We start from the raw sequence: 24,593 nt of genomic DNA, 5'->3' as shown, positions 1-24,593 counted from the left end.
GGTGATTCAGATCGATCGGGCAGCTCAAGGATTCCCCATCTCAGCGAGAACAAGCGAAGGCGGGTGCATCACGGCTGAGCATCGCTGTTCCCACGTGAACATGGACACCGTCTGTCCCCCGCTGTCAGCGGGCAGCACCCCACGCGGCTCACGGCAGGGCCAGGCACAGGCCCGCCACGAGCCGAGCCCAGAGCTACAGCTGTGCCTCCCTGGGATGGGCCCAGAGGGGGACCAGAACCAGCCCCCCGCAAATCCTTGGCACCCCCCTGCCAGGGCGAGAGGCAGCAGGGAGAGCAGGCAGGGCTCACAGTGCTGGCTGGGATGCAGGGCAGGAGGCAGGGTGGCATGTGGGATGCAGGATGTGGGATGCAGGATGCAGTGTGGGATGCGGGATGCAGGATGCAGTGTGGGATGTAGGATGCAGTGTGGGATGTGGGATGTGGGATGCAGGATGCAGTGTGGGATGCGGGATGCAGTGTGGGATGTAGGATGCAGCGTGGGATGTGGGATGCAGGGTGCTCAGGGCACAGCCCCGCTGCCTGCACAGGGCAGAGTGGGGCTGCTCGCGCTTCCTGCTCGCTCCCCGGCTCAGAGGCGCCCACGCCTCGCCCAGCCTCTCCCAGCAGCCAGGGTCTCGTGGGCAGGCATTACTGTGGGCTGGTTTGGGTGTGTCTGAAGGCCCCGTCCTCACAAAACGGAGCCTGCAAAGGTACGTGAACACATCAGCGTGCGGTGCATCCAAAAATTGATATGACGCTTCACCAGCCTGCACACAAACCTGCGCCTAACGAGTTTGCTAATTACCGCTGAGCTTCATTTCCCCGTCACGTGTGAGTCTGCTTGAGAAACCCGCCCAAGAGCTGCCGGGCACAGGCTGGCCCTTGCCCTGAGCTTATCGAAGGGCGTCTCAGGCTGGCGCCAGGCAGCAGAGTGATGGTCTGCAGCTGCGGAAGCAGCGTGACGCGAGTCTAACGAAGCAAAACTTTAAATCACTTTGATTAAAATCATTTTGCTCAGCTAAGAGGAAGAGAAAGGGATGGGGGGACTTCTTGAAGTCATTTCCAACTTTATTTTCTATGCATGCGGTAACTGTGTCCTTCAGCCTGTGCCTGTCCCCCTCCAAACGGGACCATCAGTCTACCCACCCAGCACGGGCCAAGCTCCCACGCTGGGGGTGCAGCCTGGGTGCGTGCTGGCTGCGCTGCCGTGCAGTGTCCCTCCCTCACCAGGCAAAAAGATCATCAATTTGAGCTGGAAATGCTTGAGAAGCCTTTCCCCATGCAGAAGAAAATGCAGCTCATTTCTCATCTCAGGCCACCACTGGAATTGTAGATCAGAGCAGTTAACGTAAGGGAGAGGGGCAAGTAAAACCTCCGGAGGGAAATTCCCGCTGAGTTTCTTCTAGAGCCGCCCGAAGGCAAAGAGCCGCTGTGGGTGCAACGGTGCATCAGGCACCACGTGCTCAGCCCCCGCACCCTGGCCCGTCCTGCGGTTCAGCTCTCCGCTGCAAAAAGAAACCGAAACAAAGATTTTTAAAGGCAGAAAACCCAGGGTTGGGCATTTTCTGAGGCTTCTGACCTGTACGTGTTGCTTCAGCTTTCACTGGTGGGTGAAGGGGTAAAGACAGTCAGGAAGAAATAATTACAATAGTTTATAAACACCCAAAAAAGATTATTTTCAGGTCGTGCCACAAGTCTTTTCACAGAGCTCTCCACGGACGTGCTCGAAAGGGAAACCAACACGCCTCGATGCCAGGATGGCACCAGCCCTTGGAGCCCAGGGACTCCAGGACACCCCAGTTTCCCCAGCAGCTCTCCCGGCTGGTTGCAGTCAGGTCCAGCCTGGCGGGAGATCCCAGTCCAACCCCAGGGACCCACCCGTTGGGTTTTACCCTATAATAGAGCCCAGCTCCTTTCAGACCTCCTCATCCCATCTTTCGTTTTCCTTTTAAATGTTACAGCTTTTTTCCTTTCCCTGGTTGCCCCAACGGCAGATTTTATCCTCCCGGTCTCCCAGCTGACACCCAGATCCCCTCTGACCAGCTCGGGCTGTTCACAGCCACAGTCAGAAACCGGTAAATCACACTTAGCACCAAACCTGCCCCGAGACGTGCCCACGGGGGGATAAACCCTGCGTGTGACCCGAGCGCCCGTCCGGCACGGGCTGTGGGAGAAAAACACGGCCTTGAAACCAAGTTTGTGATAAAAATAATTGTTCCAGCTGGTGGCAGCAAAGCCTTAAAAATAAAGGCCGAGCAGCCAGCTCTGCCTGCAAGCAGGCACCTTGTCCTTGGGGGGCTTGGGGCAGAAAACCGGCTGCAGGGGGGCTGCAGGCTGCCTTGCACACCCGCCTTGCACACTCACCTTGGCCCCTGCCCACAGCACAGCTCGTCCCAGCAAAGCGAAGCAACGCGGGGCTCAGGGGTGGCCTCGCCGTGTCCCCCATCTCTCCACAACCAGACCCCACAGTCCTGCCCGGAGCATCCCCTTTCCCTCCCTCAGCGCCCCGTCACAAGTGACTGAATCCTCCCATCGCTTACCACTGCGTTTCTCCGTTAAAACCAAACAGAAGAGGTTGGGGAGGGGAGGGTCAGGCCTATCTGCAGTTTGGAAGAAACGATGCGATCAGAAGGGTCTAAGGGATTAATTGCAGCGTCCTCCTCTGCGCTGCTGGACAGCAGCGACTAAGAGAAAATCAAAAATCATTTGTTATCTGTGTCACCCTGTTGCCTTTCTGACTCCTATTTCATGCTTTAAAAGAAAAAAAAAACCCACAACCAACATGCCAGAAGCCACCTGCGTCCCCCAGAAATCAATGAGGACTAATTGAAGAGTCACCCAGACGGAAGGGAAGCAGGATTCGCCCCGGCTGCTGGTTTATTGAGGACGGCTCCTGGCTCACCCGGGCTCTTTGGCTGGTCCCAGAGGAGCCTGAGCCCCAGCGGGCAGCGCTCGGGCCATCCTTGGGCCACCCCAGGTGGGTGTTTGGCCACACAAGCCTGTCTGAGGGCAGCTGAACAGGGGTGCAGGGCAGGACGCTGCATGGCCGGAGTTTGCTGAAGCCCAGCCAGCAGCAGGACCCAGCCCGGGGGGACACAGGCCCCTCTGCAAAGGTGGATGACAAAAGCACTTCAACAGCCTCAGACAGTCCCCAGATTAAAAAAACAAACAACTTTCTTATTAGAGGCACAGGTCTGTCCCACCTTGCTGCAAAGTAGACCTGCACTGGGCAGAAAACTGTTTTTTTTTTCAGCAAAACAAGGATCGCTGCGATCTGAGCGATCTGAACTCATGAGCAAAAGCATCCCGGCTTTCCAGCTCTTGAACCCCCACAGCTTTTTGGGGAGACGTGGGCCATCACCAGCACAGGGGGGGACCCCCAAGCCCCCTCCTCGCCCTGGTCCCCCGCAGGAGCTCACCCCAGGGATGGTGTCCCCAGCTGACTTCCAGCACAGCACAAAATGGCTGGGTTAACCATCAAACCTCACCGTAAATAATTAATTCCTTGAAAGCTAAACAAAGAGAATCCAAAATGACAAACCCCTGACACCGCTTCCCCAGCGTGCTCTGAACAAGGCCTATCGAAAAACCGAGATGGGGGAAAGCCAGGAACGATCCAATCCATAATCTCAATCTTAAATCCTCTTTCCCGGAGACAGTTGGAGGCCCATCCTCTCCAGGAAAATGATGAAGATTAAGCATTTTTAAATCTGGTCATTGCAAGGAAAGTTTATGCTCTACTGGATGCTGTTCCTGCGGGTAGGTGTGCGCAAGCCGAGGGCGGGGGGACGCGGGGCTCTGCCTGCGGCTGGAAGCACCAGTCGAGTCACTCATTCCCCGACCCCCTTATCGCCGCGCCACGGACGATGCTCCTCCTCCGCTGTAATCAACCCCCCACTCCCCGTGCCCGGGAATGACACTGTGCGTTTCTGCACCCTGCAGACTCTTCCTCACCTACTTACCCGTGCCAGGCGCTAGTCAAAGAAATTTCCCGAGGATTTTCCCCCCGAATCCCCCGTCGGCAGCGCCGCAGCGGGTGCCGGTGCCCTCTCGAGCCCAGGCGCCCGCAGACCCGCGCTCGCTCCCGCAGACCCGCTCGCTCCGTACATCACGTACTGCTGTCCAGAGCTCAGTATTTCCACCATACCCAAAACATTTATTTCTCCAAAACTATTGCTAATGACAATGGATACATTTTGTTGCCCCAGTATGGATTTAACATTTCCAACACAGATACTCCTAATACTGTACAATACTGTACCAAAAGGAAAAAAAGGATGTACCTCCATATTGTACAGAGTTATATATACAAAGTACAATTTTACACAGTTTAATATATACACCATATATATATTGGTGTAGAAGACATGAAACAATGGAAACTGTTTTAGCAAGAACATTCCATCCCACCATTAAACAACTGCTGTTAATAAAAACCCAAAACCCAACGCACCATACGAGCCCGAGCCCACTATTGCAGGACTGAGGTTTCAGACCAACAGAGAAAACAAAGATTTCTAGACTTTGCGACCGAACTTTCCTACAGTACAGCAGAACCATGACATCACTGCGATCCTTTAAAATGCGTCAGAGATGGTTTTCAATAATTGCCCTGTTTTGGCTACATCGAGCTGGTCTTTTGAAGAACCTGCTGCTCACAAGTATTGCTCCAGCAGTTTGGCACGCTCACGAGCCCAATCCCGTTGGACTTCGGTTATTCAAATTACAGGACTCTGCCTGGAGAGAAAGGCTGGTGAAGTCCGCTTCAGAAGTAAGGTTACTATAGTGCCTTTAAAAGGAAGGGTCCATCGACTATTTCCTTGCAAACTGCGAAATATTTACCCTGTATGAAGCTTGGTATATCAAGTATTAGTACAGTAGGGAGCTGCCCTCCCTCTCCGCCTTCACCTCTTTTTGGCCCATCATTGAAAAACAAGGCTCTTGTCTCCAACTACGTTATAGGAAGCACAAAATATAACAGGGAAAAAAAACCAAAACAAAACAACAAACCACAACCGAAAAAACCTTACATTTTCCAGGCTTTGAATTGCTGTTCTGGCCTCTCCAGATCCACCAAAATAGGCTCCTAGAACCAAGCCTGGAAAATAATTCATCTGCCTTCTGAGGGGGGTGGTCAGCAGAGGCAGAGGGGAGCGACTGAAACCGCCGCCGCTTGTGCGGGAGCATCCCGGCCCCCTCGGAGCCTCGGCAGGCACAAGGCAGTGGGTCAAGTATTTTTTTTTTATTTATTTTTTTTTTTTCAAGTACCAGGTTGCCACACACACAGAGAGACAAGCAGAAAGCTGATCCGGAGAGAAGATTATCTTCGGAAGTGATAAGTAAGCTCAAACCTCAGAGTTCAGTCCAGAGCGCCAGTAAGCGCTGGGCATTTTCCCAGCGCCGGAGGCTGGAAGCATCGTGCAGGGAACGACGTTCACCCACGAGGAAACGTTGCTCCCTCCAGCAAAGGCCTCTCATGCTCCCGGTCCGCTATAGAAACAGCTTATGTCTATAACTGCATTTGTGGGATGTTAGCCAAGGCCAGATAAGCCCACGAAAAGGCTCGTTATTTTTGTGAAAACTAAAAAGCTCGAAGTAAATAAATCTCCAGCTTGTTAAACTCATTTTCTGTTCTGGACAGGCTCATTAGTGATGGAAGTGCCCAAATGCTTCTGTTTTCCTTTTTTTTTTTTTTGTTTTTTTTTTTTTAAATTTAAAGCAGTTTTCCTAGCTTGCGGTTCACGGGCCAGTGAGTAAATATTTATACTTTGCAGCACACCCCTGTAGTCAGGGCTTGATCCTGCCGAGCGCAGGCACCCCCGACCTGGCCCACTGAACCTGCACCCCACCTGAGCCACCCACCTCAACGCCTTACTCACTCCACCAGACAAAATGTCTCAATGGGTATTTTCCCATCATTTCCACTTCCTCATAGCAAACTGCGCCCTGCCGAGAGCACAACCCCCTCACAGTGTCCCCGCACCAGCCGACGGGGCAGCCCAGTCTAGCAGGTGCATGTATGTAAAGGATCTGAAGTGCTACCTAGAGACATTTATTTCTACTGAACATCTCCCCAACGCGTAACAAACCCCCAAGCCTATACAACGTTCAACTGAATTTGAGGTTTTGACATACAGAAGAAGAGAAATAAGGCAGCAAACTCCATCTGCAACGACCTCTTTTGTCTTAATATTGCTAGAGCTCTTCCAAGCGCGCAGGCGAACGGCCGAGCGACTGCTCACCCTGACCCAAGTGCAAGGTGGGGCACTGTAACAGATGGAATTTCTTGCCAAACTCTGAAGTGTTTTGATTCAGTAAATAAATTTATGAGAACTCGGTTATCTTAACCTACTTTTGTGCAAGAACAATCTTGCCTTAAAAAAAAAAAAAAAAAAAAAAAGAAAAAGATTTCAACAAAAACTCCCAAAACCCAACATATGAGGTATTCATCACAGGAAACCCAAAGACTCTTTTTGAACAGGTATCAAAATACATACATATACAACAATTTTTTTTTTTCGGCTGTCACAGTGCACTCTAATTATTTAATCACTTTCATTGCAACAAAATATCCAGTACAGGTAAAGTGAGAGAGTTTGATCATGTCCCACTGCTTTGACATGAAGAACAAATTTACAAGTTATAAACTGCGAGCCTTTGGATTACCTTAGAGAGGCAGAAATTTAGCAATCGTTAAAGCACGCTGCTCAATTCCCAGCTAGGGAAATAAAACATAAAAGGTTAGAGCTTCAGAAACTATTAAGATTGATCACCTAAAATCGTATTTTATTTTAAAAGTTTTGCTTTGGATTATTTCAATCCAACATCTGATGAACAAGAATCCTTTGTTCATACAAAGCACTATCAAACAGACATACGTTATTCCAGTTATCAAACACTTCTTGTCTTTATATTTGACACAAACATTACATAAAAGAGTCATGAAAGAGAATTTCCATGGAAGAGCTAATATTTCTTCTGAATATGAAGATATGGAGTAACATTGATACCTCCCCAAGCAAACCACTGTGTCGTACTCGTCCACTCTACGTTGGTCTCCTCTGCAGATGCCCACTGGTTTTGCAGGGAGTGGCGCCGACGTTTCCAGTTTCTCCTTCCCACCTCTCCTGCAACGACTGGTCATAAAACACTTGTGGCAAATGTTCTCTCAGCCTTGTATGTTCACAGAGTGAAGCAGACAAGCTAGAAGTTTCCTTTTTTTGTTTTTTATTCTCGTGTGTGTGTGTGTGTGTGTGTGAGTGAATTTTCTGCTGGCTGGCCAGACCCAGAGCACGTGGAAGAGGAAGGACGATCTTCAGCCTGCCATATTGCTTGCTGTAAGTGTAAGTGTCAATCACAGTGCACACCAAAATTCCAGTTGAGTTGCTCAATATACAGGTTGTCCTGCTAAGCATATTCCCCTTGACAGTACGATTGTCCCAGAGCTGTGGATGCTAGAGATAAGCACAGTAATTCATATACAGACAGTTGCTGTTACAGTAACCTGAAGTCTTTTTTTTTTTTTTAAATCTCTTAATTTCCATTCATACTTCAGACCTGGAAGATAGAAAAGAGCATCTCCTCCAAATGTGCTGTGCGTGGCTGGACACTTATTCTTAGAAACATGAATGCTAGGCATAAAAATATAAAGAAAATAAGGCATTACAAATGAGTCGAAGTAAATTTACAGAGATCCTGCTCTTGACACAGATTGACTTTGGTCATCCATGACCAAAAAGAAAACAAAACCAAAAACTCCCTACTTAAAATTAAATGTCAGAAAGTTCTGCCTGAGCAAAAAATTACAAGTTTAATTCTGCTTTTTCCCAAAAGAACAAGTGATTCCTTGGTGGTAGAAGTCCATCAGAACCTGAGAGGAAAGGTCGCTGGTCGCACTGTTGGGGATCTTCCCCTGCGAGAGGAACAGGGCAAGGTCCAGTGACAGTCACACACGTACCGTGGTGCTTCCCAAGGGGAACTGCTGCTACAGATCAGCTAAGGAGAAACGAGTAATAAAGAGTGTTCTCACTGAAATCTTTCCGGCGTTCCCCAATTTTCGTACGTTCTTAATTTAGGGCACAGAGAAAGCTGGTGTTTTTAAAAACCATCGTTAATACGGATCTATTACTTCTGTAGAGATGGGGGTGTGCGTGTGGGGTGGACAGGGACACAGTAAACCCCTGTTCATTTCTCCGAGTAACATCCTAAATGAATCAGAAAAGTACATTTCAGAAACTGTTCTTAGAAATGGAAGTGTTGTTTCTTCTTTTTTAATTACTAAGTGCCAATTAAAATGACATTGCAGTCACAAGGAAACTAAGTGTGAGAAACCCACAGATTTAAAAGAAACTCAGCTAAGTGGGAGAGAAAAATGACTTTTCTTATCTTGTCCTTGCCTGAATTTATTTGATGAAAACATAAGACGTGCAGCTTTTTTTAAATCCCAGAAAAGTTTGGGAACAAGGTGAACCGAGGGGCAGCCAGAGTCTCCTCTCTTGCAGGACTGCGAGATCTTCTTTACCATCGTTAAGTGGCACGCGCCTTTTATTTTTAAATTAAATAAACGTTAGCATTGTGGAAAATTCTCAGTAGAGTACAAAAGAGTCCATGCAGCCTGCTAGCGGCTGAAGCACTTGCTGCCTACCACATAAATACAAACACTACGGGTTCATCCACGTGCCTGCGGAGTCCTGCGGAGCCAGGCCGCTCGACCAACGGCCGCGCAGGGAAGCTGCTCCGGACGCCGCAAGCGGCCACGTCACCGTCCCCAGCAGCGTTTCCTACACCGCTCTATAAGAGCAGAGATCCCTAAAGCAGTTCACAGCGGTCACAGCCACCGACCGAAGCGTTTGCAACCAGGAGGAGGGAGAAGATACAAAGCTTGAGAACTTCTGGTTGAAGTTTTTACAGTGCTTGTAACTGGGATTTTGGTAAGGATCCATCTTGATGTATGATCAAAACAAGAACGTGTGCGTTAGTAAATGAACTCCCATCAGAGTACGCTTAGTTTTCAAAAGTTAACTTGTTTTTACATTCAGTCTCCCGAGACCACACACCACATCATAGCCTACGGGCTGAAAATTACACTGAAAAACAATAAAGCTGTTTTTAAATATGGGAGAGCAAAGGGGGAAGACAGCTAGATTGTCCATAAGCAACAACTGGGCTCTTTCTTATGCTCCTAAACCTCAGGAACATGTTTGTTTATATTTGCACAGACACATATTACGTATAACTCCACAAAATCTAAGAGTGTTCCAGAGTAAACTATTTTTCATGACAAGTGTCGACTAAAGGATGAGGCTGGATGGCCAAGAGCTCTGGCCCTGGGCGGAGGAATGGGGGAGCAAACAAACAAAACCAGAGGATGTGATGGAAGTCGAGACAGACCCTTAACCACCGTGGCACCAGCGGGCGACGTAATAATAATAATAATGCACAAGAAACAGGCATGTCCAAGCTCCACGTAAACAGTGGCACCAAAACATGCAATAGACTAAAATCTATCCTATTGTTTCCCTGTGATAAATGAAACACAGAATATATAAGTCACTACACCAGTATTCAAAACATGACGCCACTAAACACTTCTTTCAGTGGCCAAACACTTGATCAAGGCATCAACTAGAAACCAAGATCCAACTCATCGCTTTTTGTGTGTTTTCCTCCTCAGCTTCACAGTGACCCGATACTGGATTTCCTAAGCGTGGCACGAGCTGTTTTGCCTTACGAACATCACTGATGCGGGTACATGGGACGAGGTCGTTACCGCTTAGTTCACTCCCAGGAAGTGCTCCCAGCAGTAAGTAGCAGTTCACAACTAACCTTCAGCAGAAGTTCAGAAATTAGTTAAATAGGAATTTTAATGTCTTTAACAGAGTCTCTTCATCTGAAACAATACAGCTGTATCCACAGAGCAGCATCAAGTTTATCAGACAGTACAGGACTTGTCAGTAGGCTGCTGAGATGCAGAGGAGGCAACGCCAGGGCTCGTGGCGTTGGTTTTAGGGAAAACTGTAGGCTTCGGCCGAGTTGCCGGAGGTTTCACCTGGGTGGCCATCTTGACCGATTTCACCGGTCTGAAGGTGCACGGTATGTCGCCGGCTGTGCTAGCGCTGCGCTGGAAAGCTGGTTCAGTGTCCTTGAGGATCTGAGTGTGCAGAGGGCTGGAAGGTTCCGAGGTGGGGGCCACCACTGGAGACGTTTTCAAAGGCTCCAGCGTGTCGAGGACAACATCTGGCGTGTGCTTTACGCTGCTTTGCCTTTCCAGCTCCCGCAGCTCGTTCAGAGCAGAGTTCATAGTAGCTTCAATATCCTGCAAAGACAAAAGAGAAACCGAGTGAATAACAGAACCCAGACACATAAATACGGAGATAAAAGTCAGCCTTTGAGAACAACGTACTTGTTTTCAGCCTGTAAACACCAACACTCAAACCAACTGGCAGGTCAAGGACCTTTAGGTGTCAAAGTGAAACCCACGCCAAACTGCACAGCGTTACATACTGAAGCCAGTAAGCAGTAATATTTTCCATCAACAGGGAACAAAATAATTGCTAGCACTTTCTCGATGCTAATCTGGTCCTTCACTGCTCCTGATGCTGCTCGGACTTCAAAGACGAGTGCAATCCCAAAACGCAGCAACGAACAGAGAACCATGGGATCCAAAGCGTGAGGATCCATTCTCGTACTTTATTTGGCACGTGAGATTCAGAAGAGCAAATTCTTGAAGAAAGGATTGATGATTTTGACGCTGGCCGATGGGCCACACACTGAATGCTGAAATCCTCGTGTGCTCTTGCTGCCTCATTGGTTTTCCTGCTGTCCGAGTTGTCTTCCCTTCCCGGAAAGGTATTGCACAGGACTCCAAATTTTATTGTTTTAGAAAACACAGAAGATATCAGAAACATATATAGAAATTCAAGTTGGCACTTCTCCTTCCTCTTACACAATATTAGAATTGTTAACAAGCAAATGTAAAGAGAACTTTGAGATAAAAACATGGCTTTTTTTGTTCTCAGCTGAGGCAGGACCTACGTGTTTGCTACAGCCCGTGCTGCGGAGCCCACTGGTGCACAGAAATCACTGGAGAGCAGAAGAGCTCAGCCTTTCTGTGACTCACAGCTTGGCTACAGCTTTTTAGCTTCCTCAGAGGTTTTTCAGGGGGTGGGGAAGGTAAATCAGTCAAGGAATGGTGGAAGAAACCAGAGACAGTAATCCGACACCTCCAAGTCTATCTTGAGGCCAGGCAGATTTTACTTATGAAGTTAGGGAAAATATGTAAAATGCACGATGATTATTAGATGGTGTCTGAACAGACACTACAGGGCAAAGAGAAACACTAATTTAACACAGCTTTTTTTTTTTTTTTTTTCCTCCCTCCTCTTTTTTTTTTTTTCCCTCCTCTATTCTTTTTCTCCCCAGACTCTTCTCCAGTGAAAACAATGGAGTTAACCTTTTGGCAGGAAGAGGAGACAGAACAATTTCAGTTAGAGCTTAATTGAAAAAACAAAGAAACTGATTTATGTCAACCAATGCCTTGGAAGGACAATGAAATATGAAGACAACAAGAACTGTATATTGTAATTCCACTGTAACAAATGGGCTAAAGATATTCATAAAGGCAAAATACAACTTTCCATCAGAATACGTATCAGATTTTTATTTGGACCTTTTTTATTACTTGGTGTTGCTGCTTTGTCAATAAAAATTATGTTGAATTTTCACATATCTTCCCCCAGCTCCTTAGAAACCTACAGACTCCTGAACCAGGCAGAGAAGTCAGGTCTCCTGGGGCTGGCTTTGTAATCCGAGACCTGAGCATTCCTTGGCTTTAGATAGATCCATCGCATACTGAGAACAGTTGGTACAGGCAACGTACGTGTGCAGGCACATCGCAGAGCGTGGAGTGGGAGAAAGGGAAGATCCTTCATGCAGAGGGAAATCTGGAACATTTCCATCAGTCACCCCATTAGTAGCTGTCACTTGTTCAAATCAAAGTCTGACTTTCAATTGTTTTCTACCTGTGAAACCACCGAATCCTGGATGCAAAGAGACCACTTGTGTTTTTGTGAACAGTCACCGCTGTGGCAGCGTGTGCTCCCAGCCTCAGGGATGGGACAGATCCCTGGGCACAGAGATGCAGAGAGACGACAGATCTGCACTAAACCAGTCTGTGTCAAAACTAGCAAAGACTAAGAAAAATACTGAGAACACCTCTCCCTTTAAGCTGCACAGAAGGAATCTTGAGAAGACCGTTTCCTTGTTGTCTGGTCAGTGTGTGGAGCCAGTCCCAAAAGCAGAGCTCTCTGCAAAGCTAAAGCACAGCTGCGTGCGCATCGGTAGCCTGCCCTCATTTCAAGGCACTTGTCTAAATAAATAACTAATGAAAACTAGCAGTCCTATGTTCAAAGTTGGTTTCTAATCGCACACTGAACCCTGTAAGCATATAAAGATGCCACTGTGAGCACTGTACAACTCAGCAGCCTGCTTTTATTTTGACTGTACTACTCCATATGCTTCCAATGTCTAACCACAGGCAAGTTTGCACAACTGACAGGAGAATGTTAAATTGACACTACAGACTTTACTCTTCTCATGTCTTGAAGTTATGATCGTTTAATTTTTTGCTGACAGCTTTGGAATCCGTGTAACTTTCTGAAATGGACGTTTTTATTGTTGAAACTAAATTCTGAATAATGAAGAAGGCCAAGTTTTTATGGAGGAAGGACCTGACTGTTTATCTTCACTCATGAAAGCAGCCTCAGTGACTTGCACAAAGCGAGGTTGAAAGACTAGACTCAAGCTGTGTAGTAAGTTAATACTGCACTGAGAGAGGGGAAGGGATACGAGATTAAATCAGACTTCGCATTAAAACATCTCATTGTATCCAACACTCCAAAGTTTCCAAAACAAATCTTTAAGGCAAAGCACTCCTATTTACCTGTGCAATAACCTCGGGGTCCATGGGCCGATGGTTGTTGAAGCTCTTGGACCTCCCTGCTGTCACAGTTTTCCGGATCTGCGGGCTGTCTATCCTGTTCTTCAGAGACGAGTGTCGGCTGATAGAATTGAGGCTGCCGTGGCCACTGATGGAGCATTTATCTGGAACCTCCTTGGGAAGACTTTGGCTCATAATGGGCTGAGATGAGGGTCTGGAACCGGCTATGGCTCCTGGGGAGGCTGGTTCTGCCATTGAACTACCTAGTCCATGGCTGTCACTTTGACGGAAGGCTCTTCTGATGCTGCCTGACTCTGGTTTCTTTCTTTGCCTTCAGTCACAAAAGCAAAACAAGTCAATACAAGCAGGTACACATAACGGGCTGTAATTTGAAGATATCCCCCCAAACAACACAGAGGACAATGGGAAGAGACATAAAGATACCCAGATTACAAATACACCCAGGATTTTAGGAGTCATAGTGAAACAATAAAATTATAAATCATTCCAGTTTAACACTTCTAACAACAAGACTGAGTTTCTGGCAGCTGTGCACATTCATAGCAAAACCAGAAAACTTGGATGGAACGTAATTAACTTGGTCAAGAGGAAAAGAATTTATATTTGAACAAAAAAAACCCTCTGTGCCATCAACAGGTTTTGATGATGTGTTTTTATTACATTAGAAGAGCAGAGCTACAATTTTTGACTGGAGGACACAGTATAAGTCTACTAAGCTCCTGGCCCAAGGCATCAAGTTATTATTTTCAGAGATTGGCAAGCAAAGAACCCCATAGTTTGGGGTTAATGATCATTTCCAATAGTTGCTGGTGGTAACAGATGTTTCTTTTTCATTGCTTTAGCAGGACCACAAGGCATTATCTATGTTGGGCTACAGATATACCAAAAGATGATGTCAAATGGATGAGCTGGTCCAAACAATTTAGTTTCTACCCCAGCACCATGCAGTCTGACAGCACGATTCCACTCAAATCATACGAAGGCCAAGGCAGCAGAATACTTTATGCCAAAGGTCTGAAGCTTGGCATCCATTATACAGGGAAGGATCCATTTATATATAGCACCAGCCCCATGAATAACTGCAAGAAAGTGTTAACTCCAGTAGGATTTTGGCATCCAAATAATAATTCAGTGGGTGGCACAACTGTCATTGCGAAACCATCTGATTTAATTTTGCTCAAGTCTGTTCACACATAGGTCAGAAGATTCATTCCTAAAGAAAAAACAACAAAATGAGTCTTATGCTACTATTGCTAAATATCACTTTCCCTACTAAGGGAAAAAAAACGGGAGTGGACATTACCCAGGCTTCTTAAAAACACTACATACAACACTACCAAAACCAGCAGATGGTGAAGCTCCAACACAGGTCTGTTCATTATACAAATCTTTCCGTAACTGGCAGAACGGCATACTTCAATGGCTCAGACAATAAATATCACAAAAGAAAGCCCAGATCCCAAGCTGCTGCAGATTAACATAGCTTCGCAGATATCAGTGGAGCTCTGCCGACTCCCATAAACTAAGGACCAGGCTCTGTGTAGGCCATTAGCAGGTCCAAACCTTTAAAAAGGATGCATTTCTGTTAACACCTTTACAGACTACATTCTATTAAGTTAACTGAAGGTTAAAGATATCCACTCCCATAAAACTGTAATTATCATATTAATACCTTCACTGCACAATAGAGAGAGGTGGGGTTTTTTAATACTAAGGAAAGGATCAGAAAGATACGGGGGATAAGTCTGCTCTAGAATAATTAAATAACAGATCAAGAAATTTAGTCTGTTACTAGCTTAATTTCCCAGTTCTTTTATTATGTCGAGTGTTGGCTAAAGTAACAATTTGTGGTTGAGGAGGTGAAGTTAGAGCAACAGGGAGGTGTGTTGTTTCACTGCAAGCATATGGTTAGTAACCTGAGGTGAGAAGTGCTGGAGAAACGAAAGCATGTTACAGGCAATGCCAGATGGTGGGACTTAAGGTATGTCATTTAGCACAAAATGTGACACTAGTTTCTGAAGAAATTGTCCCCCACCCCATAAAACAAAACATGTTAAATGTAAACGAGACATAACAAATCACAGAACACAACAACAAATGGGAACACATGATTACAAGAACTCGTTCTGCTATTCCCCTCCCTTTCTCTGTGTGCTTAGCTTATAAAATAGGACATATTTGGGAAAACGGGAACAGATGGCACCTTAGGGATAGGGAAGAGAAGCCAGTGGGATTTTAAATGAGCATTGGCCACACTGGTGACAGAGAGAGAGAGGAGAGCAAAATGTGAGCAAGTTAGAAGAGGGGGAAGCAGAGAGAAATGGTGGCAGCGCTCATCAGCGAAGGAAACATTTTACTGGACTCATCACCAAGATCTTTACAGTGAAGTAAAAAAATGCAAGGCTGTTCTTACTTGTTGATGTTTGCAAGGTAAATGTCTGCGACGTGACCCCCACTTGGGCAACTGGCACCAGCTCTAGCAGTCACTTTTTCTTCCGGTGGCTCAGAATTTATTTCTATTTCAGACTTCGGACTGGATCTTTCAGAGATACCATCCTCACTAGGAAGGAGGAGGGAAGGAAATCACAACCCAAACAGGACCAACAGCACTGAATTTCAAATACAGCACTGTGTATGTCAACTTACGTACAGGAAAACAGCACCGTGCTACATCCTTCTCTTAAGAATCGTTACATATCTTTCAAATGAGAGAGCCTGATTTCTGTGAGCAACCTGGAGATCCCAGCTCTGCAGCTTTAACAGGCTGGCAGCACCAGAACAATTTTTACATCACCCCTCCACATACACGGACACCTACACCTCTGCGGAGCTGCTTGTTTCAGGAGGACTCCCTTCGTGCAGGGGAGGCTGGAGGATGAACTCTCCCCAGCTGGTGTCAACATCTTGACACCAACACTTCATTCCACACCTGAGTTTTAAGCAAGCCCATCCTGCAGAAGGGCTTCAAGGGTAACATACGTGTCTTGAACGACGATATACTGATGAGGAATGAGGCCGTCAATTCCGTTGTGGCGTCCCTCCCACCAGTCATCTGAGGCCCGCTGATAGAGTAAGAGAGAAGCTCCTTTTTTAAAGGACAGCTCTCGTGCAGTCCTGCCAATGTAGTCGAACTTTGCTATTGCTTCTATGGGCTCACACTCTAGGAGATAGAAGGGAATAAACAACAATTCACTAAACACTTGGGCTCAGGTAAGTATTCAACAGTTTAAACCTACCATAAAACAGCTTACGATGAGACCATGGATAGAGGATAAAGCGTTGCTTCTTAAGGCAGCAGAGAGTTGAAGCAGCAAGATTCAGAGGGGAACCCCTACAATATGAGGATGTTGCCATCCAGCATTTACCTAATCTCTACGTGGTGGACACATTCACGTTTTCCAAGTCATCAACCCACTTACAGCAATTCAAGAGTATGAAGATGGAAATAGCAATGGCAAAATTAGTATCTCATTAAAATAAAAAAAATTTCAAAGCTGGGTGGTAATCAGGTATGTTCCAGACAAAAATCTGCCTATGGTAGGCTTTCTTAAAGGCAGCTAAATTAAACCTCCTGGGCAGGCAAGCAGGAGTTGTTATTAGCATTTAGGGAGGGAAACATCCTCCGATTCCAAGCTGCTTTAGAAATAAAGCATCTATTCAGAAGGAAATTTGTGCTGCCTGTGAGGTTCACCTGACCCAGGAGACCGGATTCTGGCACCGCGGGAGGCCGTGCTATTCATCGAACTGTCATGGAAGCTAACAAAAACATTCAGTGCCTCCACCGCTGCGGTTTGCGCAGCGATCAGGAGAGCGGGCGGCTCCCCCGGGCTCCGTACAGCTGGGCTGCACCGCGCACACGCCGAGCGCAGCGCTTGGAGCTGCACAACGTGCTCCAAATCTGACTGCTCCTACTTGGAAAGCTCACAGAAGAACTACAGCCATGCTGTGTCTGCAACCAGCCACTAATCCGGGCCCCTGTAGGACTCTGATATTATACACAGGGACAATATGGGCATTTAGACACTCGGGAAAATCAATATGAAATTCATGTGGATTATTTTTAAGACTTAGAAAAATCTGCCATTGCTTGAGTCTAAATATTTATTAAGCCAGCTCCCAATTCTAGACAGACTTCAGGGGAAGGGAGATGAGCTCAGTCACATGGCCCCAGCGGACTTCAGCCTCTAATTACTTTAAAGGAGCTTTAACACAGCCAAGCAGTGCACAGAAATTGAGTTTTTCTCCTGGGGAGAAAGACTTGCAGTTCATCTTCCAGGAGAAGAAAAGATACGCTGTTTTGTCCCGAGATCTCCTCTGCATCACGGGAAGCTTCTACAGCGCAACAGCCAGCCAACAAGGACTGGAAGGAAAACGTGAGCCACAGCTTTTAGAAATATTCCTTGGGAGAGCATACATTCAAGTATTAGGTCTTCCAAGGCAGACCGCAGGCAGGCAAGGCAGTAGCTGGGCTTGAGAAAATATATCGTGTAAACCCACGCGCGCGAGCTGAGGCTGCCGTGCCACCGTCTCATCGGCCGGGCTGAGAGCAGAGCAGAAACATCCCCCACCGAAGAGCCCCACCAGCATCTGTGTTACAAAGCACGAAGTGACCGAGCGCTGAGGACAACCAGCAACAGGATCTGCTAGATCGACCCCCCCAGCAATTAATTTCTCCCTTACTAAACCAGACAGCTCAGAATTCTGTCAAATCACACATCCCAGGTAAGCCTGTGGTCAGCCTCTCACAAACCCCGTTATCAGCCCTCAGCAACCAGCGGGATATCTGCAAGGGTGAGAAAAGCCCAGCCCACGTTTGCAGCTCGCGATAGCCGCCTTGCTCCAGACTCCCCAAAGCACATGGTTATCTGGTTTTGGCTCCTTCTTTCCTCTTGCTTGTTTTGCCTCTGGAGCCAGCTTCTTCATAACACTAAAAAAAGGATAATGCTGGTTTTTGGGTGTCCCCCTCCATTTATGAAGGGGATGGGAGCGTGGTTTTGTAAATTCCATCTGTTTCATTAAGAAGTGTTTATTGTTCCAGATGAGTGCGGCACTCAGGTTTCTTATGTTTCCAATTTGCTTTTTAGGACTCTGGCTTTTGTCCAGAGAAGTGATTTTAGACTCTAATTTCCAGTAGCTTTTTCCTACTACACTTATGCTCAGAGAAGAAAGCTGTATGAATAAAGAGCAATAAGGCTAAGCCAAACAATTACCCCTGCCAGTCTGACAGCCTGTGCAGGAAAGCAGCAGTTTAAAATCTTTCCACTCATACACATAATTTAATGAACATACGACCTGCTTGTCTTTCAGCATTTCTGACCTCCTATGCCTGTCTCGAAGTGAAGTGTCCACTCACTCGTACAGCGAGGCTGACGGGGCACTGCAGAGATGTTCTGCAAAGCACGACCTCGCCCCTCACCCCAGACCCGATTCCTTCCTTCAGTGAAGGCGGCTGCGACGGCAGCTTTACTTCGGGAGGACTAGTGCCAGCCTCATGGATGAGCGAAAGCAGCAAGGGCCATGGTCTCGAGACTGAAGGAGTGAGAAAAACCCAAGAACATCCGTCCCACTGAGTCGTGAGTTGTACGCTGCACTTTGACAAGTATGCCCGAGGTGTGACACTGCACAGCTCAATTAGAAGGACGTGAGACTCCTCAGTTAACCAGACCTTGCTACTCCCTCAAAGAGATAGAGGCCCAGCTCCCTCCTCTGCTTCGGTGCCAAACGCTCCCTCCCAAATGCTTCCTATGGAATATTCCGTGTAGGTTGCAGAACTCCATCCAAAAAGCCTCCGAATTTTACCTTGCTCAGGGGCCCCATGCAATCTAGTTCCAGAGGCTGTAAAACATTGTCCTTCTCTAATCTCTAACTGCTCATTTTCTCATCATTGTACCCTCTCAGCCACATAAGCGACCTAAAAATCCCATACAGAAACAATGCAAGTACACACCATGGTGTATCAGCCTGCAGGCTTTAGTCCTGGGTTTTACTGGGACGAGTTAGTCTTTCCTTCATTACAGCAATGGAATTGCTCCTTCTTTAGGTACAAACTCAAAAAGGACATGTTTTCATGCATTATTAAAAAGCTAACACTTTTCAGAAAGAACGCTCTGTTCAAGACAGACAGTGAACTCATGTTTCATTCCTGTAGGCTTTGTGTTTCTTCCCAACAATCTTGGTGAGGAGTTGCCCTGACAGTGCTTCACCTTGCCAAGGGAGAACTGATTTTCCAGCGTTTCTAGCAGTGCTCAACATCATTTACTTTGTTATTGGTGTGTGAACACCATGAAGCCAGCTGGAGCACAGCAATGCCATGGGAAAGGTTTGTTAGGCAACTGCTGGAGCAAAGAGAGCAAAAAGCAGCACAGGAGCACATGGCAGGGCAACTGAGCAAATTCCTAAAGACCAGCTCAAAAAGGATGTCACCTCATTTTAAGGGAACGCTACCTTCTTCCCACCTTTACAACTGAGGCCATAATCAGTAAAACCATCCCAGAACTTGCTTAGACAATTGCAAGGGGCCAAACCCAAGAATAAAACCATTGTCCTGTTTTGGTCACTCTGCTTTACATGCTGGTCAGTATTCTGGGGATCACCGTTTCCCATCAGTAACGTAACCTTTTCTCTGCCCTGGATGGGGCTCCCATGCAGGCGTTCCCCATCGCAGGAGGCAGCTTTCAAAGTATGAGCAACAGACACTCCAAGACTGCAGTGTCACCTTTTCCTTAGGAACTATCATGAAAATCTCAGCGTTGGCACCCTTTTTCACCGATCAGACAAGAAATGTAGCAGAGTTTCCCCAAGGAGACCCAAAAGTTATCAATGAGAGGGGCTACCGGGACCCTCCACCCTAAAACCTGGTTCTCAGTGGAAGACAAAGATTTTGATTTTACTTTGCTTGCTTCCTTAAAGCAGAACCACGGGGGCTTAAAGCACTCCCAACTCCCTTGCCAAAGCTACTGAAAGGGGAAACGCCTGGCACACGCAGAGGGGAGCGGGAGCGCATGCTGAAACATATCCAGCCTTTGGCTCCACGCTTCCCCCGCGACTTGAAGATCCTTCTCAGGTACAGATGAGCTCAGTCAGCCATGCAAGTGGGGAGTGTGCCCAGGCCTGCTGCTAAGATGAGATACCCTTGAAAAAAGGGATACTTTAAAAACAGTCAGGTAACTTCTGAAGATCCTTGTTCACCCCAGACCTTTTCACTTTTTGGCATCAAGTGCTGTACGCGATGTTTCAAGTGACTATTCTGATTTGAACTCTGCTTTGGATCTAAACTTTGAACTTAAATTGCAAGGCACTATCTTCTCTGCCTCCCCCACAGCAGGTTGCACCAGTTAACCGAGGAGTTAATAGACTTTGCATACCATCATCACTGGTGTGGTGTTCAGCCGTCACGTCCTGAACCGAATCTTCTGTTGAGGCTCTCTCTCCGTGAGGACTTTCACTACAACAGAAGGGAACAAACGGTGCTTTACAGTGGTAGAAATTGAGTTTCCTCATTTACAAAACTCAAAGATAACTTATCTAGGAACATCTGTATCGGAAGTCAATACCTAGGCGCCGCCGTGACAGACATTTTGTGGATGCATTTGCACATACCAAAGTCACTGTGTCTAAAAAGCTGAGTTCTTATTTGATCAAGCAAACCAAACATCTTCGTTGACCTTCTTGTATGCTGTCAGGGAAGTCCAACCTCAGATCTTATAACCCGGACTTCTGGAGATGTTAAGAAGTCAGACAGCAGTGGCATGTTGGGTCTAGCTCCTCTCTGCCATGCCAGAATTAGTCCCTCAGCCGTATTCTCCACTGCTCTAATTAGCTCGTTAGATGACTGATGAGATAGCTGCCACTTCCTGGGGGAAATTATTTCTCAATTCATAATGATATTTCCAGGTCTGAGTTTGTCATCTCCCTCCTTCCCTTTCATCACAATCTTAAATCGTGCCATTCTGTTCACTGAACGACTCCCAAAGCCAGATAATTGCCTGGAATCTTTATTTACAGAGCACCTAAACCACCAAGAGTACTCATTTATGTTTGCATGAAGAAAGGCTTTGAAAGGATCAATAGACAACAAGTGGCAACCAAAGTTATGTTTTTGTAAGAAGCTACATGAGCAGTTCCCTCAGGACAGGAGCAGAAAGGAAACTGGAAGATGATCCACTGCCTCTCCCAAGCAGCTCTGCAGACCTGCTGCCAGCTGGCAGCGCTGCCTGCCCTGCCTGCTCATCTTAGAGGAAAAAAAGTGCTTGCTCCTCATCCTACCAGATGCTGTTGCTAAAATCAAAACGCATTTGCTGCACTCTTACACTGTAACTCGTTAAAGGTGACTTCTAATTCTTTTCACACGGTAATAATTTCATCCCTCGTTTTGACCTTGCCACAGTTAAAGTGATCACGGATGTGAAGTGCTCTCCCTTTGGTGATCTACCTCCTGTACTCTTTCAAAGAGAAAAAAATGGAAAAGGAGGAGTAAAATGTTTGAATAATTCTGGTGTCTCATTATGCTTAATCCACATGACACGAAGCTGCCCCACCGTCTTCTGAGTCAGTACCTCAGGAATCAACCTTTCCCATCCTTTGCAAAGCCTTCATGCTACTTAATAAAGTTTACAGAAGAATTTGAAGCCAAATGGAGGTCCCAGGAGGAACACAGCATTGAGGGCTAAAGTTTCACACAGACTGTGAAGTAATGTCGCATATAGCCAACGCTAAAGATCCCAGTACTGCACCGAGAGCACGGGCCTCTTCCTATCCATGCCTCCAACAGCACTTCCCACCAAAAAACCTGTCCTTGCTGCAGACTCGGTCTCCCTGTCATGCGAGCCCCGGGATGCTGCGGTGGGAAGCGCGAGGCTGCTGGTTTCATCCCGAGGGCTCCGAAAGTGCCACCAATATACACTGCCAGAGGAACGCAGTGCCAGCTGAGCATCTACAAGCTGTCGTCTGCCCTGCGATGCCGACAGTCTCACGTGCCGGTACGCGGGACTCCCGGACTCTCCTCGTGCTGCCTCAGACGGACAGGCAGACGCAGCCCAGTCCCAGGCTTGACTCAAAGGCAGTATTTCAAGGCTTGCCTGCATCACAGCCCTGAATTTGTCATAAACTCTGAACCTTGCCCTCCCCTCCCCTGCCCGAGGCAAGCTGCCGACTCGAAGAGAGTGCCGCTCGCAGGGAGAGCGCAGGCACGGAGGCGCAGGAGCACACGAGCCGTGGCGCCGAGCCCGGGCAGCCTCCAGGCCAAAGCTCCGTCTGCGAGTTCCCTGGCACAGAGACGGCTCAGCCCAGCGAAGTGGCACCAGGCGATTACGAACATCGCAGGCTCCGCTCCCCGATGAATCAGCCCAGCGACGAGGATTCACGCTGCTGCTCGCAGGCTTTGCGGCGAGGAGCCCTGTGGGCAATAACTAACGACTCTCTAAATACCAGGGTTATAAGAAGGCTTGAATGGGAACCAGATGCTTCTTCCTGGCTTTATTAAAGTCTCCCTTGCTTGCTTCTACCCTTCTCTGCTCAACAGGGTCTCAGGTCAGAGTGGTTAGGAAGGGCAATGAAGAAACACCAAATACCTTCAGCAAATAGATATCACCTTCCAGGACGTTTTGCCTCCTACATAGTCATGTGAAGTGTCACCCATACTGAGTGTACTGGACATTTTACATTTTTATTCCCTTCACCTTATGGGACAAAACCTCTTATCAAAGTTAATGTGTTTCCTTAAGGTCATAAAGATTCTTAAATTTTTTTCCCCAACGATTCTTTCATGTATAACATCAGCTAAAAACATCAGAGTGAAGGGTAAAATTAACAGAATTGCCAAAAGAGGCTCTGGCAAGTCTTCTGCATAGAGCAGTTAGTATAGAGGAGCCTCTCCTCACCACACGTACATGGAGGGAGCTGATAAGTTAAAGCTCCTCTGAAACAAGTCAGGGAAACAAGGCTAGCTCTGTCACCAGAGTGACTTAATTAAAAAAATGTATTTATTTTAGTATATGAAAATAATCATTTGCATTCCTGGGACACTGGAGGAGGGAAGGAGCAGGGGGAGAAGCAGGACACAATTTAACATTCCTCATTTTCAGAGGGAGAGATCAGCTTGGCCAGTAGGAAAGAAAACACCTCCTTTCCTTCCCCCACTCCCCAACCTTCCACCCCAGATGACAGGAGCCGCTCTGGCTGAATTGCTTCCAGATGTGGCTTTCAGACTGAACACGCGGCCGGGCCTCTTGAGCTTTAAGCTGGATGGAAATGGTGATTTTGCATTCCTGCCTCTTCCCTCCCACACCATCAAGTGCTGCCCTGAAAATTAAACCATGCCACAGCTTTCTAGGTTCAGTTGCAAGTGACCCTGTGTCTGAAGCAAAGGCATTCAAGACAGGCAGAAAAAAAAAGGCAAAAGCAGAAGAAAAAAAAAAAAAAGAGGGAGGGAGGAAGAGAGACTGATTTTGGCAGCTACCATACCAGGACATCCAAGAAAATCCCTACACAACCTTACCCTTCAAGATAAATGAGTTAGGTTTGACAACTGAATAGCTACTTTCTACGAGCTTATTTCTCTTAAGTTGATGACTCTCCAGAGCCATCTCCTCTTCAATAAAACAGATTTTTGAAAGGCTGGGCCAGATGCTCAAATCTAGAATTAGACAACACAGAACGCATGACTGTAGCATGCTAATCCGTAAATAAATATCCACCCATTCATCTTGTCCTCAGTGATCTTTATCATACCAGTAATCCTCAGTGTTTCCACCTCTGCTATAGACTGGACCCTCCAGCTCTCTGGGTCCTGGGAAGATGTTCTCATGTTGGATGATGATGGTTTTGATCAATTCATTGACGTGAGCTTGGCAAGAGACTTGATCATGACCTTCAGGCACAGACATCAGTGTTGGCCCAAAGCAGATGGCTAAATTGTAGGGATCCATCATGTTCTCTTCACTGAACTGAGACAAACTGCAAAAGACAAAAGTGGGGAGGAGGGTTAACAGCAGAAAACAACATTATCACCATCATTGTCTGCTGCAGAACACACAGCTGAGCTCAAAGGTTTGCTTTGGGCTTTCTGTTCTTTAAAGCTGATCGGCTGAGACGTGAATGTTCTGGGTCCGTGTGAAAAACGAGATACTGATGGCACTTACAGAGAAATTAAATAGAAATTGCAAAGGGAATTTGAAAGCTCAAGACTATGTGAAAAGTCTTTGCTGACTTTACAAGGGGAGGACATTAGTCTTCATCTTTAATTTTTCTGTATTATTGTTGTTCATAGCCCACTCGCAGCCCAACACTCAGCACCAGAATTATCAGGTCCCCTCTGCCTAAGCGCATGTGATCAAGCGTGCAGTGTTACACCCTTTCTCCGAGGCCCGGGAGCCTCTCAAGCGAGCCTTCTTTGGGACTCTTCTTGAGGATTTCCCAGCAAAACTGAGTCTTATAGTTTCTATATGGTGCCATTTTTTAAAACACAATTTTCACCTCACTAACTTTTGTCCCAAACCTACCATTTAAGCCTTTCTGGGACCAGTTAAAGATTAAACAGAAAACTAAGTTCCAGTACAATTCCCCTTGAAACGCCCTGTTTTCTAGATCACTACTCAGAATAATTAGAAGCTACTGAGACTGGAAAGTCACATTTCAGT

At 46.9% G+C, this 24,593-nt stretch overlaps 1 protein-coding gene across 3 annotated transcripts in view; it reads right to left on the bottom strand.

Annotated features, from left to right (window-relative positions):
- Positions 1 to 4,134: 4,134 nt before the first annotated feature.
- SRGAP2 (SLIT-ROBO Rho GTPase activating protein 2) overlaps positions 4,135 to 24,593 on the bottom strand; it is a 114,320-nt gene continuing 93,861 nt past the window's right edge. For 2 of the 3 annotated variants that reach the window (XM_074850109.1, XM_074850110.1), the window contains exons 18-23: positions 23,686 to 23,910; positions 20,322 to 20,401; positions 15,937 to 16,117; positions 15,371 to 15,517; positions 12,940 to 13,267; positions 4,135 to 10,314 (exon numbers count right to left, since the gene is read on the bottom strand). In XM_074850109.1, coding sequence (XP_074706210.1) covers positions 9,931 to 10,314; positions 12,940 to 13,267; positions 15,371 to 15,517; positions 15,937 to 16,117; positions 20,322 to 20,401; positions 23,686 to 23,910 — 1,345 coding nt within the window. In that variant the 3' untranslated portion in view covers positions 4,135 to 9,930. Of the gene's footprint in view, positions 10,315 to 12,939; positions 13,268 to 13,591; positions 14,171 to 15,370; positions 15,518 to 15,936; positions 16,118 to 20,321; positions 20,402 to 23,685; positions 23,911 to 24,593 lie in introns of those variants that run through there. The other variant, XM_074850111.1, reaches the window with a different exon arrangement.

Source organism: Strix aluco, chromosome 25, assembly GCF_031877795.1.
Source record: "Strix aluco isolate bStrAlu1 chromosome 25, bStrAlu1.hap1, whole genome shotgun sequence".
NCBI classification, from domain to species: Eukaryota; Metazoa; Chordata; class Aves; order Strigiformes; family Strigidae; genus Strix; species Strix aluco.
The sequence above is the reverse complement of the archived record's forward strand: the minus strand, read 5'-3'. Positions and strand labels throughout refer to the sequence as shown.